The sequence below is a fragment of the Cricetulus griseus genome, chromosome 10 (genome assembly GCF_003668045.3).
Source record: "Cricetulus griseus strain 17A/GY chromosome 10, alternate assembly CriGri-PICRH-1.0, whole genome shotgun sequence".
NCBI lineage: Eukaryota > Metazoa > Chordata > Mammalia > Rodentia > Cricetidae > Cricetulus > Cricetulus griseus.
In genome coordinates, this window is record NC_048603.1 from 32,254,884 (window position 1) to 32,272,193 (window position 17,310).

General features: G+C 43.6%; 1 protein-coding gene across 2 annotated transcripts in view; it reads right to left on the reverse strand.

The window, feature by feature from the left end:
- Deptor (DEP domain containing MTOR interacting protein) overlaps positions 1 to 17,310 on the reverse strand; it is a 156,287-nt gene that overhangs the window by 24,667 nt on the left and 114,310 nt on the right. The window contains exons 8-9 of one of the 2 annotated variants that reach the window (XM_035449690.1): positions 15,040 to 15,144; positions 7,463 to 7,666 (exon numbers count right to left, since the gene is read on the reverse strand). In XM_035449690.1, coding sequence (XP_035305581.1) covers positions 7,478 to 7,666; positions 15,040 to 15,144 — 294 coding nt within the window. In that variant the 3' untranslated portion in view covers positions 7,463 to 7,477. Of the gene's footprint in view, positions 1 to 7,462; positions 7,667 to 15,039; positions 15,145 to 17,310 lie in introns of those variants that run through there. The other variant, XM_027431694.2, reaches the window with a different exon arrangement.

The following is a 17,310-nucleotide window of genomic DNA, read 5'->3' on the forward strand; positions in this document are numbered from 1 at the left end:
CTTAAGATAACCAGGGCCCCATGGAACCTTCCCCGGCTGCAAGAACACAGCTGCTCCTTGGTGTGGTACCTACAGCAAGAATAGCGTTTTACACTGGTAGTTAGGGCAAGCCAGGTTTCTCAAATGCCACAGAGCCCAGTTGTTATGACTCTAAGCAAGCAAGCTGAGGGCATGAGCAATATTTGGCTTTGAAAACTGTTATTAGGAGGAGGCAGCTCCTCTGCTTGGCTTGCTCTGAGTGAATGTTGACTTTCAAGTGGAGCTTGTAAGTTTCCAAATGCATGTGTAACTGATACTCTACAAGCTAAAAGTCCAGTGCCAAAAGCACAAATGCTTCCAACCATGTATTTTAAAACCAACCTATAGAGGATGACCTTCAATAAAAATTGGAGGTATCAAAAGAACATAGTCCTTTGTCCAACAATGCAATGCCTAGGGTGCCATATCCATCTTAGGGGCTCTGGGATGCTGTTCTCTCTCTTGGCTACACACAAAAAAAATGACCCAACAGTTTCTAATCAGTGCCAGGGCCACAGTCCACCACTAGACTCACCATGTCTGCATATCTGAGAATCTCTTATGAGTTCCCCTAGGTGATGCTGGTGCTTGGGAGTTGTTGAGAAACCCTGGCCTGGGCATTCCTTCAAGGTTGCCTGTGTTGTTTATGCTTACTTTAAACAAGAAGATTATGTTCTAGGTCAGTACCCTGAATGGAATTCATGGCATTTGAAGAGCTGGAATGCACTAGTAACTTGGCCTTGAAGGGTGCACTTGAGTCTTCAGAAAGTTTTATTATTTTTTTTAAAGTAGGTCTTCCCAGTGTAGCCCCTGCTAGCTTTGAACTTGAAACCTTCCTGCCTGACCTAGCAGTGTGTCAGGGTCACAGCCATGAACCACCACACTTTGCCTGAGTTTTCATTTCTTATGTGTAAGACAGAGTACACTTAGCTCTTTTAGGGTGAAGTTGTGAGAACATGGTAAGAAGAAGAGCATCCTCTGATGTGTTTTATTAAGAAAAAACCCAAGGCATTGGTATTTCTAAGCAAGTGAAGCTAACACAATCCGGGTAATCAGCTGTTGGGATGACTCTGTGGAAGTGAGGGGAGGATGAAAATAAGACAACTCGAGTTTTCAGTGGTGCAGCACTAAAGTTGGCCTTTCACTCAGTCAGGAGTGATCAAACTCAACTCCTGGATAAGTAGTTGTACTTTGGTAGACCTCACTTTCATTACCTGTATGATGAACGGATAAAAGTAGGGGTAGTGGCTCTTGGCTATAATTCCAGTGTTTGGGGGAATGAAGCACGATGATTGCCATGAGTTTGAGATCAGCATGAGCTAGATAGTTCTAGAGCAGTCTGAACTATAGACTACATCTCTTCTTCAAAAAAATAACTAAATAAAACAAAACAACAATAACCACAAAACAATCAGAGCACTGGGCAGGCTGCTAGGGAAGGGGGTAAAATCAATTATTTTTATTAAAGCATCAACCCTTATGCCCACTTAGGCCTACCTATGTAATAGTGGCAAATTGTTATGGGTGCAACAACTGCTTGATGGTTGGATTTGAGGCCCACTCCACAAGAGGGAATCCATAGCTGGTATTGGAAACCCACTCAAAAGCCCACGGTAGGGAGCTCATAGGTTTGGAAGGGCAGGGTGAATTCTGCTGTTTAACAAAACATAACCACTCTCTAAGCATACATATTGACGACTAATGTGGGTAATGACCAATATGGAGCCAGGTAAACACACAAGGGAATAGGGAAAAGCCTTACTTACAGAGCGACCTAGCCAGCTGGCGCAGCAGCAGTCTGTACAGCAAGCTGAAGGTGAAACCGAAAGCAGAAACCCGCCCCCTGAAGGTCCCTCACTCTATATCAAGGACTTGACCAGGGCCTTGCAGGCATGGTCAGGCACACCTGTAGCTAGCCCCTAAGCAGGCGTGGCTACAACAGCCCCTACATACACCCATAGCCAATTACCACTTAAGTCTTACTCCAAGAAGCCTCTTCCCATGAACTGCAATGAAGACAGAGACTCTGGTTGCACACAGTTCTGAGAATGAGTGATAGGTAGTGCTAACAGTGAGAATAAGTGATAGGTAGTTAAATGCTCAGACCAAAACAGGTTAGTGATACCATTCCCTCAAAAGTTTAGGGAACTTCTGTGGCTCTCCCACAAGAATGTAAGAGCCAGAAAGAAAGGAGGGAGGACTGTGAAATGTCACCCCCAGGGAAAGACAGTCACTGTAATCTGAACTCAGAGCATTTTAGGATAACTTCACTGGATCTGCATAAAAATAGAGGCAAACAACTAAGGTAATTTACAATATGTGAAGGACTTGAGAGATGGTTCAGCATTAAGGGCACTTGCTGCTCTTGCACAGGACTGGGGCCTGGAGTTTAGTTCTAATTATCCATGCTGAGTGGCCTACAAACACCTGTAACCTCAATGCTAGAGGATCTGACACCATCTTCTGGCTTCTAGGAAAACCCACATGTCCAATGGACACAGTAAAACTCTCTCTCTCCCCCCTCTCTCTCTCTATACACACACACACACACACACACACACACACACACACACACACACACAAAATGAATCTTGTTTAAAAAAAAAGTTGAGCAGTTGTATCACCCGCTTTTAACCCCAGCATTTGGAAGGCAGAAGCAGATGGCAGTTTGAGTCCAGACTGGTCTACAGGGATAGTTCCAGGAAAGACACTCAGGGCTACAAACTCGTGTCTCTTTCAAAAAAATTATAAATAGGTCAGAAGATTCTAATCTATTCCTATTTATTCTAATAAACAAACTAGAAGATTCCCCTCTTAATGATCTATGCCTTTCTGGATGGCTCATGAACGATACGAGATTGTGCAATGGTGGTGTATGTGCAAATTCCCTTTCTTGTACTCCAGCTTTGAGGAGATGCTCAGACAAGCAGGTGCCGAGAGTCAGGGAAATCTCTTAAGTCCTAAGCTTCTGCTTACTGGGAACAGACACCACAGATGGATTTATGAGTGGATTTCAAAGTTATCTTTTACACTTACAGAAGTATGGAATGCGGAGCACAATTAACAGCCAAGGATCCAGCTGAGCGGACGTCTAGTAATCTTGCCTTCACTTCTAGGATGTCGGTTTGGGGTGAAGATGATCCCAGAAGCTCAGTAAGCCCGCAGTAGCTGTATGGGAGTCGATGTTCGCTTGGGTCCCTAACAACCCGGAAGCTTGTCCATTCTGACCTCAAGTTCCACAGAGTGCTGACAGAAAGCTTATGCTCATGGGTGGGGCTGGAGGATAGGCTGGGGAGGAAGTAACTTTTAGGGCAAAAGGAGACAAGGGTTGATATGGGATTCTGCCAGAACAGAGCCGGATCATTATTAGGAAAAATATAGAGGGAAGGAAACACAGATGCTGTGGCTAGTGACACGGTTTGGCAAGTACTTCCTACCAAGTCTGAGGAACTGCATTTGACAGACAGAGCCCACATAGCAGAAGGAGAGAACACAGCAAGTTCTTTGCTGACTTTCACGCTTGAGCTGTGCAATGTGCAAGCGCGTGCACACACACTGCATAAATGCAAAAGAACCTCAGAGATTCAAAGCAAAACAGATGCTGAAACTCTGTGGGAAACAAATAGAGCTTATTTGGCATCTGTGATCCTGAGGCACTAGATACAGTTCATGTTTTGGGGTGTCAGACCAACAAAACGTATTCACCCAGGAGACCAGCTACATCTGAAGTTTCATATATACCAGCACATTTAGGCTGCTCAAATCCTTGGGGTACATTATGCTTTTTCATTTCCTGGGCTCAGTCCTTTCAATTTTAAACTTTTTATTAATATGAATGTACCACTTCTCCAAAACGCTGTTAGCAATGTTAGGTTCTCAAAGAGTATAGCTGCACGGTGTGAGCCACCGCAGTAGCTCCAAGAGTCTATTCTGCTTTTGGTCCCAAGAATATCTAGATCCTTTGGTCCACATATACCTTCTTTTGAGATAATAATTTCCAGAGATGTTTAACAATCACAAAAGCACAGCATCTAGACCTGCACAAATACTAGCCCACATAGATCTAACCCGAACGTCATTTTTTCCATCTGTAAAAAGAAAAACATACCCATATTACTGGACTATTACTAAAAATGATAGTAGCGACAATGCAAATGCCTTTGATGGTTCTTAGAACTTATACCAACTACCCATTAAACTTACTGAAAAGGTGGGATTATATTCCAAATGTTAAATCTAAAGACTACTTTAGTAATGTCTCTTGGGTTCAATGCTGCCTGCACCTTGTGTCTCTGACTGAAATGTTAACCGGGCAAGCAGTGCTATGCTTCAGTTATTTTATAAAATAAAAATGGGGTTCATTAACTTAAACATGCAGTTTGAGAACACCTTTCTCTTTTGTTGGTGGTGGTTTTGCTTTTACTTTTGGTTAATTGAGATAGTGTTTCTCTGTGTAACAGCCCTGGGTGTCCTAGAACTTGCTTTGTAGGCTAGGTCGGCCTTGAGCTCACAGAAATCTGCCTGCCTCTGACTCCACAGTGCTGGGATTTAAAGGCATGCATCACCAACCGACTGGTGAGAACATCTTAAAAATGAAGGGAAGAGAGAAGCAAATTCGGCCTTCAGACACTTGGCCCGAGAAATTGGGTGGGCGGTGAACATATTCACCGAGACTGAAGGACCTGGAGTAGGACCAGGAACCCACAAAACAAAGCATTCAATCAACTCAGTACCGGTTCTTCCTGCCCCAGCCAGCTGACCCTCTGCCAGACCAATGTTTTCATCACTTTCGCCCCCCAGCCTGTCCTCAGGAGACCATGAGCTGTAACTGCAAGACTGACAAGATTCAATTTCATCTGGCACGAAAACGATGGGGGCAGGATGAAGAGAAACGCACAAGGCAAAAAACGAAAGCCTCAATGATATAGTCCCCATCGTTCAATTCTGAAGGCGAATGAAAGGTGCAAGCTTACTGTGTCTCAGAGCCCAAGGCTTTCTGTCAGTAAGCTTCCAGCCAAATTCATGCCCCATAATTTGCATTAAATGTGTACAGGTAACTAATAGTTGCATTAGTGACATCATGCGTAGTTAAGCATTTGGAAATTACTCATCTCTTGGCTCATTACTAGACCTGAAACCCTCAGGGTGGGGACCTTGGCTGGCCTTAAGCACAACTGGACAACGCCAGCCTGCCTTGAGGCACTGTAGGTAGCAGACGCTCTATAATATGCAAAGAATGTGTGTGCAGTCTTTGAAATTGTTCATTCCTCCTTCTTTAATTGAGCCCCCATTTTTTTTAGACATCTGGCTACTACGTCCACTCTTGAGGGCTTTTATGAGAAGCCAGGATGATTTGAAACAACAGGAACATTTGTCTTATGGCTCCAGATGCTAATAGCGTGAAACCCAACTGCAACCATGGCCATCTTTTCTCTCAAAACTCAGAACTCTTGCTGAATCTTCCAGCCTTTTTCTAGCCTCAGGGATGTGGAGATAAGACTCCAGGACTGAAGAAAGCTTCAGGTTTTCACCGGGAATGGCTGGTTGCCTCTTGGAAACCTGCCAACACATTCATAGGGGAAGGAGGGAGGGATAGCTTGTCCATCATGGTTGGTGGGGGTGGGGTCTGCCTACATGACCTCCCTCTGCAATCCCGAGGAAGATGCCATATATATGTCTTCAGCAGACACAAGTCAAAGAGAAGTGAAATCATTTGCCCGAAGTCACCAAGGATTCTGTTGACTCTGAAAACCTAATTTATGACAAGAATCCCATCAATGGCTGGGGTGGGGGCAGGAGGTGAGGAGCTGACAGCGGCGAGGCATTGGGAACTTGGAGTGACAGACATGTCCTGTGATCTCTGAATGACAGAGCAAACCTACCAAACTGTACAATGAAAGCTGTGCATTTTACAATCCGGAGATGACGACTCTAGTAAACACTCTGAAATGCATGAGCGTCCTTTCTCTAGTTCACATGCTCTAGAATGTGAGCATGTGTGAGGGGGTTGGGGTCTTAAAAGATGAGGCAATGTGTCTTAGGGCATGTAGAATTGGCCTTGCTTTTAGGAGCATGTGTTATACACAATTTACAACAGGGATACAGTAAGCTGCAAGTCCTTGGCATCCACTTCACAGACTAGAAAATGTCCTAGGGGATGATCGTTAACTGCAGGCAAAGTGACATGGCCCTAGCCTAAGAGCTCATTGCTCCTTGCCCCCTGGCCAGTTCTCCAGATACTGCACCCCACTCATGACTTTCATTCCTGTCTTCTAAGGTGCTGTGCTGCCTTCTGGGGTCTCCCTATTTTTAGGGACTACACACCCACACCCAACACACACACATGTAAATGCATCATCTTTTTTTCTCACCACATTGCATCTATTTTGCATTTCCATGAGATTAATGGTGTTACACACCTTTTCATGTATGTAATGGCCATTCATTCCTGATTCTTATAGAGCTTATTTTCAGAGTGTTTCCTTTTTTGTTGCTGTTGTTGTTATTTGTCTTTTTGAGTTATGACTTTTCAAAATCTGTTCTTGACACAGGGTCTCATATAGTTTCAGACTGGACTTCAACTCACTATGTAGCCAAGAATGACTTTCAACACCTCATCCTCCTGCCTCTGTTTCCCAAATGCTGGGATTAAAGGCATGCTCCACCAGGTGAGCCCAAGGGACTCTTTATTTATGTTTTACTTCTGCTTTAATCTGCACTCTCTCATTATTTTAGAAACTGTATTACTGACTTCTGCCTTGCTGTAAGAACAAAAACAAAACCATACCCAACAGACACAATTTACAAGAGGGAAGATTTATTTTGGCTCACAGTTGCTGAGGGTTCAGCCCATGGGCACTTGGACCCATGACCTTTGACCCAATATCACTGCAATGGGAATACGGGACAAAGGTAAACAACTTACTTCCTCGATGACTCAGAAGCAGAGAAAAGGAAAGTACATGCTCTGAAGATGACATCTCTGACACCCATGTATACAGTGCCCAGACATTATCTGACTTCTTGTCATTCTTTGACCTGGGCTCAATTCCTCTCATTTATTTATTTATTTATTTATTTATTTATTTATTTATTTATTTTCAATTCCTCTTCTTCAGGGAAGCACTCCCTGTCTCAGGCCTCTCACTTTGTAAAAAGTATAAGCACTTTCTTCTCCTTTACAGTTAACATCTCGTATGTATGTATGTATGTATGTATGTATGTAATATATATTCAATTAATTACTTGTATATATAATTATATATTTAGCCCAGGATAACATGCTTAATGTCTTCTTTGCTCAGCTGTAAATCCCATGATGGCCCAGTGTGACAATTAGCACATGGCAGCAATCAGTAGTTATTAGCTAAAAAAGGGAACTATTTATTTGAGAGCTGTTCAGAGCCCAGGGTATTTTTTTCTCCATCTGTTTTGATGGTCATTCTACAACTGTCACTTACTAATGAGCTTGACTGATTGGGCAGGAAACTGCTCTCTCTTGGTGTGAGAGGAAAATTCCATGCAACATCCAGGGCTGTCTGTCATGGGAAGGGAGGCCCAACGAGTAGGATTTTGACACTGTTTTCTCTAGGTGACAGGAAGGTTTCTGTAGTGTGGAGGAGGCAATGTCATGCCTTCCTTCTTGTTTCTATATAAACATACAAAGAAACAAGCAAACAGAGGAATGAGCCACAGTGAGCCAACATCCATCAATTCATCACAGCAGGAAACAAGAGAAGAAGCCAGGAGTCTAGAAATGCCCGAGAGACTTGGCACAGGGCAGCACGAACACTTGAGCCCCGGTTCTCACAAGACCTAATTATTCTCACAAAAAGAAAAGAAAAAACTTTCCAGAAAAGACCATGGGCTTGCCTTGTTCTGTATTTGGAAGTATGGCCCAAGATCCCCTGAAGCCTGAAGGCTAGATGTTTTGCTCTAACAAGGGCTTGATTAAACTAACAAAAGGGAGTGTTTTAGAGTGTTCCCTTGGGTGACCCTGTAAGATCTAGTCCTGGTCCAAGTGAGTGGCTGGTGCCAAGAACAAGTTATTTATTTGATCTTCTTCAAGTTAATACAGGTGAGCATATGTGACCATTCATATATTCATTCATATTCTCTCTCTCTCTCTCTCTGCTTTTTTTTTTTTTTTTTTGGTTTTTCGAGACAGGGTTTCTCTGTGGCTTTGGAGACTGTCCTGGAAGTCGCTCTTGTAGACTAGGCTGGTCTCGAACTCACAGAGATCCACCTGCCTCTGCCTCTTGAGTGCTCCACCACCACCACCACACCCAGCTAATGCGTGTGACTATTCCAACAATGTGCTTTGAATAGAATATAGATTCCCTTTCTCTAGAAGACATGAAAGGCCATTAGTACTTTACCAAGCATTAATGACTTAATGGGATTTTGTCATCTACTGTGCTCTGCCTCAAAGTATATATTTCTTGAAATAATACCATGGTCCTAACACTGGGAAGACAGAGGCAGAATAATGAGTTCTTGGCAGCCTGGGCTACATAATGGGATTCCGGCTAGCCTGGGGTAGATAGTAAGACTCAGTCTCAAAACAACAAGCAGCAGCAGCAGCAGCAGCAGCAGCATAATAATTTGAATGTAGTCCTGACATTTACACATTGGGTCCTTATCTCCTCACTTGTCAAGCAGGGGGCCTGTTTCCATGCATCTTCAGAAGATGTTGGAAAAGTAAAAGAGATCAGAGCTGTAAAGTACCTGAAGGCACGGTGCAGATGCTCAGTACCTGAATCCCTTGACCCCCTTCTATAGAAATACCACTGGATCGGTCGATAAATTTGCTTCGAGCAGTGATTAAATGTCAGGGATTGTCTTAGATACTGGCCCGACAGTCGTTTAGATTGGTAATAACCCATGGGCTAGGTATTAGAATAAACACAGAAATACATATTTTCAGATCCTTATTATACAGAAAATAAAATGAATATTATGGGTTGAATATCTGTGCACTGCTCCCAAAATTTCTATGCTGAATTCCTATCCTCAGGGTGGGATGGTATCAGCAGGCAGGACCTACAGGGAGTAGTTAGGCCATACATGTGCCCTTATGAATAGTACTAATATTTTTCATGACACATACTGGAGAGCTTGCTCTTGCTCAAATAAATCAATAAATAAAGAAATAAATAATAAAAAGGACAATGATCTGCAATCCAAACCAAGAAGCTGACCTCTACAGGATTGACCAGAACTGGACTTTGAAACAAATGTTTGTCATTTAAACTACCCAGCCTATGGGATTTTTGTTATAGCCCGAGATGACTGAATGAAAGGGGGAATCTCACAACATAGTTAAGGAAGGCTTCCCTGAGAAACAGACAACAGTGGAGCCAGCCTGCCTACCCAGGGCAGGAGTAGACCTAGTGTTTGGGAGTTACAGAGAAAGCCGTGGGACTGTGAGTAACACAGGGCAGGGTAGAAGGTTCTGATGGGTAGGGCCCAGACCAAGGACTCTCTAGCCACATCTGGCATTTAACAGGAAGCTATTAGTGCACACTAAGTGCCAGAGCTACTTAATTAAATTCTCTTAAGAGCCAGACATGGAGCCATCATGAGGTATTTGTGAAATGTAAATACTTGGACCTAACTTGGACCAAGGATGCATACAATAAGATTATAAATCCTGTGGGGTCTAGAATCAGGGTTAGACTCGATGGGATAGCAAGAGTGGGATGTGACATGAAGCCAGTGTCCACAGCATCTCTATAGACTGTAGCCTCTACAATAGCAAGGCAGAAAGAACTGACTTCCCCAAGCAAGTGGCAGGAAAAAGAGGTAAAAGAAGTGAAGTTGGGATGGGCTCTGTTGGTAGAGTGTTTGCCTAGAATTCTCCTAAACTGAGAATGGGTTCTCCTAAGTTAGAACCCCTGTGATCCCAGGACTGGGTAGGGATGCTAATGAAGGTAATAGAATCGTGGTCATCCTGGTCTTCATAGCAAGTTCAAAGCCAGGCTGAAATACACCAGACCCCATTTCAGGGAAAAAGAAAGAAAGAAGGACGAGGAGGAAGGAAGAGGAAACAAACAAACTTTTACAAACTTGGAGTAGCTCCAAATACATAGATGTTAGCTAGGAAGATATTGAAAGTATTAACAGATGGAACGAGCACCCATTGTCAGCAGCCTCGGGTCTGTTCCATCCTCCTACTGGTAGCCCACACCCTAAAGCATTCTGATCTCCATAACAAGGTAAACTAATGGAGAGAGAAATGGCAAACACCAAAAGGGCTGATGATCTCTGCTCTAAGCAACTGAAGCAGCATAACCATGTGGCGCCCAAGACAGAGCACATAACGCTTCTAAATGGGAAAGTTCACAATGGCAAGAAGTAGGGCTTTGTTCCCACGAACAGAAAGAGCCATAGAGGAAGATCTGACAGAAGGGGTTACTACTCACCTCTCTAGTCATTGGAGGAGATGTTGAATTGGGCTCAAAGTTCCAGGAACCTTAGTCTGTTACTCAGGGGAAGGTGGGGTAGCAAGTCTCTAAGGCAGTACAACTGTCTACAAGGCAAAAGACCAGGAAGCAGAGGCTGCAGCTGGAACCAGGGGAGTATTTAACCTTTAAAGGCCCACGAGAGGTGGCTGGTGACTTTCTTCTAGTAGTCAGTCCCCATCTGCTAACACGACTACAAGCCCAGAAGTGAGCATTCAAACCAGAACATAAGAGGTCCTGGGTTTGATCCCCAGTACCATGTGAACTACAACAGAGCAGAATGGCTGTAATCTCAGCACTTGGGAAAATCAAGAGTTCAAGGCCACCCTTGGCTACATAGAGAGTTCAAGACTAGCATGGGACACAAGAGACCTGTCACAAACAAACTGAAAGGAAGGGAGTTTAAAAAAATGGCTGAGCAGATAATATCATTCCCTGCATAAGCAGAAAACCAGAGTTCAAATCACAGCACCCACATAAAAGCCTGCCTGCTATCCTTGTAAAAATGGGAGCTCCAGGTTCAGGGAGAAATCTGGCCTCAAAGGACTATTGCAGAGAGTGATAGAGGAGGGTACCTAATGCCCCCCTGTGGCACACATCCATACACACATGTATGTGCAAGATACCACACACACATACCCTCTCTAAACACAAACACTGCCTTAGTTTCTCTTCTAGTTGTGATGAAACACTGACAAAAGCAATGTAGGACAGAAAGGGTGTAATTTGGCTTAGAGTTTCAGGTGACAGTCCACAAAAGAGGGAACTGCAGAGAGCTTGTATATTATATACAGAATCAGGAACAGAAAGCAGTAAATATATACATGTATGCTTCTGCTCTGCTTGCTTTCTCTGCTCTTACCCAGTTCAGAATCCCCTGCCTAGGGAATGGTGCCACCCATGGTATTCAGCTATTTCCACCTCAAATAATGCAATCAACACAACCCCCAATACACAGGCCAAAAGACAAATCAATCCAATCTAAACAATCCCACACTAACACACCCTTCCCAGATGATTGTAGATTAGGTTAAACTGACAATTATCACTAGCCATCACTTTTAGACACACACACACACACACACACACACACACACACACACACACACACACTCACACACTGCTAAAGTAATAAAGTTTTATAAATTAAAAGAGGCATCTGTCTTGAAACAGGGTGATATCTTTTGTTTTTTTTTTTTTCTTTCTTTCTTCCACTTCTGCTCTCCTCCCCCAACCCCAGTACTGGGTCTTAAACCTAAAGCACCAGACATGCTAGGCAAATGTTCTACCATTAAGCTCTATCCTACGTCACATTGGAAAATTTCTACCCCCACAACCACAGTCAATAAATACCCAGGTCCACGGATCCTTCTCCAAGGATACCCTGTTGAAGCCCTGAGTCTTTCCATATAAAGCCAACAAAGGTATGATAGGTTAGTGAAAACTAGCTATAAATATTAGATCATGTAATTCAATTTAATGTTTTTACATTTATTTATTTGTCTGTTTGTATGCACATATGTCATAGCACAGGTATCATGATCAGAAGACAACTTTCGAGAGGTTGAGAACAATTTGTAAAAATTGGGTCTCTCCTGACACCGTGTGGGTGGGATCAAACTCAGGTCACTGGGCTTGGAAGCAAGCATCTTTCTTTACCAGCTGAGACATTTTACTCACCTATGATGGCTTATTACAGAAAGGAAACTACTCAGTAGCAACATACATGCTAACAGGAGATAATTCACTCAGTGCTTTAGATGGGAAAACACACAGAATAATTTCTAGGAGATACACACAGCTAATATAGATGAAGGAGTGACATTCATCACCATTTTCACTGTAGTCAGAGGCATGATTAGAATGCATGGCACACACCTTTAATCCCAGCATTCCAGAGGCAAAGCCAGGCAGATATGAGTTTGAGGTCAAGCCTGGTCTACAAAGCAAGTTCCAGGATAGCCAGGGCTATTCAGAGAAACCCGGTCTAGAATCCCTACCGCCACCAAAAAAGGATCTCTAATCTGGGAGTTGACTACACACCTATAAGCCCAGTGGATCATGAGTTTGAGGCCAATTTGGGATACATGAGACATTTGTTTAAAAAACAAACAAAATCAGACAAACATGTAGTGAACTACACACATACACAGAATCCTAATCATACATATACACATACACATACATATATGTATTTATATATAGTCACATACATACATACATACATACATACATACATACATACATACATACATACTTGTAGTTTGGTCAAGTTTACCTTCTTATATGATTGTTAAGTCCCCACCCACCTTCTCTCCCATCAGTGTTTTGCTATGTTGCACAGGCTGGCCTTGAACTCACAATCTTCCTCACCCTACTCCCTGTGTCCCAGGATTAAAGGTAAGCACTATTATCTCTCCCACAAGATACTACAATTTAAAAATCCCTCCCCACCCCCGCCCACCACTGATTCAGAAGAGTTATGAATATGCTAATGTGTTTAAGGTGTTTAAGGTGTTTAAGGTGTTTGGTTGATTTCCAAGAAGAGGATAGAAGGTGTTGGGGCAGAGATGTTCAGGGCAGGACACACTGCTGAACTAGAATGCCGTACAGTGCAGTTGTGGAAAAGCCACTGATAATTCTGCACTGCTCTGTGGTGTATGAAATCTGTCATACACCTGCAGAGAAGACAGGAATACGAACCAAGTAAACTACTAGTTACTAAAACTAGGAAAGTTAGGACAACAACTCTTCAGGTACAGAATGAGTTAGCTAATTAACCAGTTGTCAAAGGGCAGGAAGGCTATTTCACACTTAATCACAGGGATGAACTAAAACTAATTAGGTTCCTGGTCGGCTTGCCTAGCTAGGCAGAGCAAGGTCTTCAGCTGCCACGCGATCCATTGCTTTCCTCCTCAAAGGAAATATGTTTTGAGGCAAATCCTTTCTCATGTGAAGGAGTACATGCTCAGAAGTGAAGGAGCGTGCCAAAAATAATTTATCCTGGGTAGTCATTGTGGAAGTAAAATATAAAATCGCTCTTATCCTAAAGTTCCTTAGAAAATGAAAAAACCCAGTCTCAGCTGGGAAACAAGGGGTCGCTCTTAGGGATCCTAGGCAACTCTCCCGCTGAGCTCCTTGGATGCAGCATCCAATGTGGGAAGGGATAGGACCCTAGCTACTTTAGCCAAGGAGACTGGCATTATTCGGAGCACGGGACCTGGTGAGATGTGTTCCTCAAATGGGGGAGGGGGAGGGTCAGAGTGTAATACTAAGCCATGCTTAGTTGCACCCTCCCCTTCCCTGCCTTTAAAAGTGTGCAAACCAATGCCAGAGTCACAGGCTGGGATCCAGATGGACACGTTGTGACTGCTGCCCTGGTTTACAGCACTAGGCTGGGAGAGGATGGAAGCAGAATTATCAGTGGCTTTTCCACAACTGCACTGTTGATGAATGCATGGGAGGTGTGATGGAACCTTCCAGTCTTTGAATCCTCTCTTCACACTAGCTCATCCAAGATCAACATCCTCTGTGAAATGTTTGCAGAGGACAGCACAGAACTAACTGTACTAGATAAAGACACTTAAAAACAGAAAGTCACATTTGGGGTAATCCTGTGACTTATAGATTTAAGCAGAGATCAAACAATGAGAAGCAGGGGAAGAGGGGATGAGAAATGCCTTAACCAACCTCAAAGTTGCATTGAGAACCCTTATAGGGCCTGACGGTGGTGGCACAGGCCTTTAATCCCAGCACTCGGGAGGCAGAGGCAGGCGGATCTCTGTGAGTTCGAGACCAGCCTGGTCTACAAGAGCTAGTTCCCCAGGACAGCTTCCAAAGCCACAGAGAAACCCTGTCTTGAAAACAAAAACAAAAACAAAAACAAAACAAAATAAGAACTCTTATGGGAACCAACTGCTTTGTATGCTAATAAAGAACACATGTGTTTGAAAAGGAACTTGAACACAGGTCCTCTGCATTTGTGTGCAATGCTTTCCACTAAAATGCAGATTGTTGAATGAAAATCTCAGCACCAGGCACGGAATATTTCTCTATGAGTTATTAGTCAGGGAGGCCCCTGAGGCCCCTAAAAGAGCACAGGTTATGACATTGCTCTTGGCTGTCTACACTACAGAGAGATAGCCAGTGTGATTGCTGAAGACACGATACACTTGGTTTCAGGACATAGAAAAGTCAACCTGGAACTAAGGAGACAAGTTATCACTACCCTTACTCAGTGGTAGAAGCTACACACTATGATACCAGTCTACTAAACTTGACGTGCCGCCTACTGGTGCACGAGTCCCATGACTGTAGTGGTGGTAACAACTGATTGCTGATTGGATGATTTGCCCAATTATGAGGATTCTCCTGCCTTTGTGCCCAGACTACAGGTGTGTGATATGCCCTACAGATGTGACTCTTTCTGAGGGGAGGGAAGACACGGGGGAAAATAAAGAAATGTGGAAATTGAGAAAAAAAAATCACAATCAACAAATGCTCCCTGAAGAAGCCACAGCAGACAGAAGAGAGTGAGCAGGGAGCTGACGAATCTTACCTTCATCCCTGCCGCGGCTGCAGGTCCACTGGGGTCCACAGCCTGGATGTGGCATGGTTTACTTCCTCGAACCACAAAGCCCCAGCCAACTGCGTCACCAACAATCTAGAGAGGAAAACCACGATTAGCAAACAGCAGCCTGGCTCTGGCAATTTGAAGAGAGTGAAGTCTGACCCAGGATTAACTGTGTGTACTGACATACCTTTTCTCTTCACCTCTTCTCTATTGTGTCAGGGGAATGAAAATGTAGTGAAGACACGTAGCCTGTTTGTCCTGGGGAGGCCACTCCCCATAAACAGCCGGCAGCCAATTTCATACCACGCCCCAGTAGGAGTCTGACAAGACCTTAAAATCATTGCTGCACCTTCTCTCTCTAGATTCAATATCTACCTCAGCAACGGATGTTTCCTTCATATCCAAATCAGTGTAGCCGGATCAAAGTCTGTGATTTGGATATGAAGGAAACATCCGTTGCTGAGGTAGATATTGAATCTAGAGAGAAGGTGCAGCAATGATTTTAAGAACAGTTTAAGCTACCAATGGTGGCAGATAGGAAGAGTCTTGGCTTCTTCTTCTTCTTCTTCTTCTTCTTCTTCTTCTTCTTCTTCTTCTTCTTCTTCTTCTTCTTCTTCTTCTTCTTCTTCTTCTTCTTCTTCTTCTTCTCCTCGTTCTCCTTCTCGTTCTCCTTCTCCTTCTCCTTCTTCTTTTTTTTGTTTTTTGAGACAGGGTTTTTCCGTGTAGCTTTGGAGCCTATCCTGGCACCCGCTCTGGAGGCTGGTCTGGAACTCACAGAGATCCGCCTGCCTCTGCATCTCCAGTCCTGGGATTAAAGGTGTGCGCCACCAATGACTGGCTCTTGGCTTCTTTTGAAAGATGGTTTTCCGTACCGAGAAAACCAAGTGAGAAAGTACATAAAGTTCACAATGTACAGACAGACTCTGTTCCAAACATTGTTTGGCACCGAAGCCCACTTTTTCCTACAGAATCAGAACTGGCAGGGAGGTTCCCTGGATGGCTCCAGAAGCATTCCTAGAAACACGCCAACTGAAACACCCTCACAGTCAAGTATTAGTAATGCTGGCACTTAGATAAAAAGATAAACCAAACCCCTCCAAACACAGCCACCTCTCAACAGCTGGAGACAGGAAAAGCAAGAGGGCACCTGGGAACTCAGGTGGAAACTGTTAAGACCATCAGGCACTTCTGTGGTTTTTTTGATTCATTACTAAGAATTTAATAAATCTGATTTCACTTTCAAATGTGCAGTGTGTCCTTTCCCTGGATATAACAGCCCTTCTGATGTTAACTCCCCGGTGTTCAGCACTCGAGGGGCCTTCAGGGGTGTGAAAGAATATGGGGGAAAACGTCTCTTCTTTGAGGTAATAACAAAAGTTGGGAACCAGAGGAAGAGAGGGAGATGTTCTTCAAAAGTTTATTGATTTGGATGTTGCAGGCTGAGAGGTAGATGGCACCAATAAGACGACAGGAACGGACCCGGGGATGTCTCTTAGTTGGTAGAGTTGCCTAGCATGAAAGAGGCTCTGGGTTTCATCCCCATGACTGCATGAACCCAACGAGGTCAGCAATCCTGGCACTTCAGAGGTAGAGGCAGGGGGATCAGAAATTCAAAGTCATCCTTGGCTACGCAAAGTTTGAGGCTATGTAAGATCCTTCAGAAAAATAACTTAGATTCATTTGGATAAAAATCAATGGGGTCTGGGGATGGCAGAAAGAAGGTTGGGGGGGTACTCAGAAAGGGAGAGTCCTTAGCCACATGAGACTACACAGGGCTCCCCAGTCAGGTGGCTATACACCTCAACACACACCGACATTTATCCTACTGTTTCCTGTCTCTTCCTAAGGGTCCTCTTAACACCTTAGTGATTTTTACAGCTAACTGTAATGAAGATTTTTTTTTTTGTATTGTCATCTGTCTTAAAAGTACATAATTACATCAGAATAAGTGCATAGAAGATATTTAAAAGGGCACATTAAAAAGAATTAAAAATGTCGCTAACAAACCAAGGGAGGTCTTAATGCATTTCGCTGCATTTGAGTTCAGAAAGTCTACTATTGTAGCCATGTAAAAACCAAAATGAGCCAATGGGTGTCGCAACACCCATCTTTATCTCAACACTTAAAGGCAGGAGGATCCCTGGAAATTCAATGCCAGCCTGGTCTACATAGTGAGTTCCAAACCATGCAGGGATACAGAATGAGACCCTGTCTCAAAAAAAAGAGAGGGGGAATTAGAGAAAAGTGTTCTGTTTG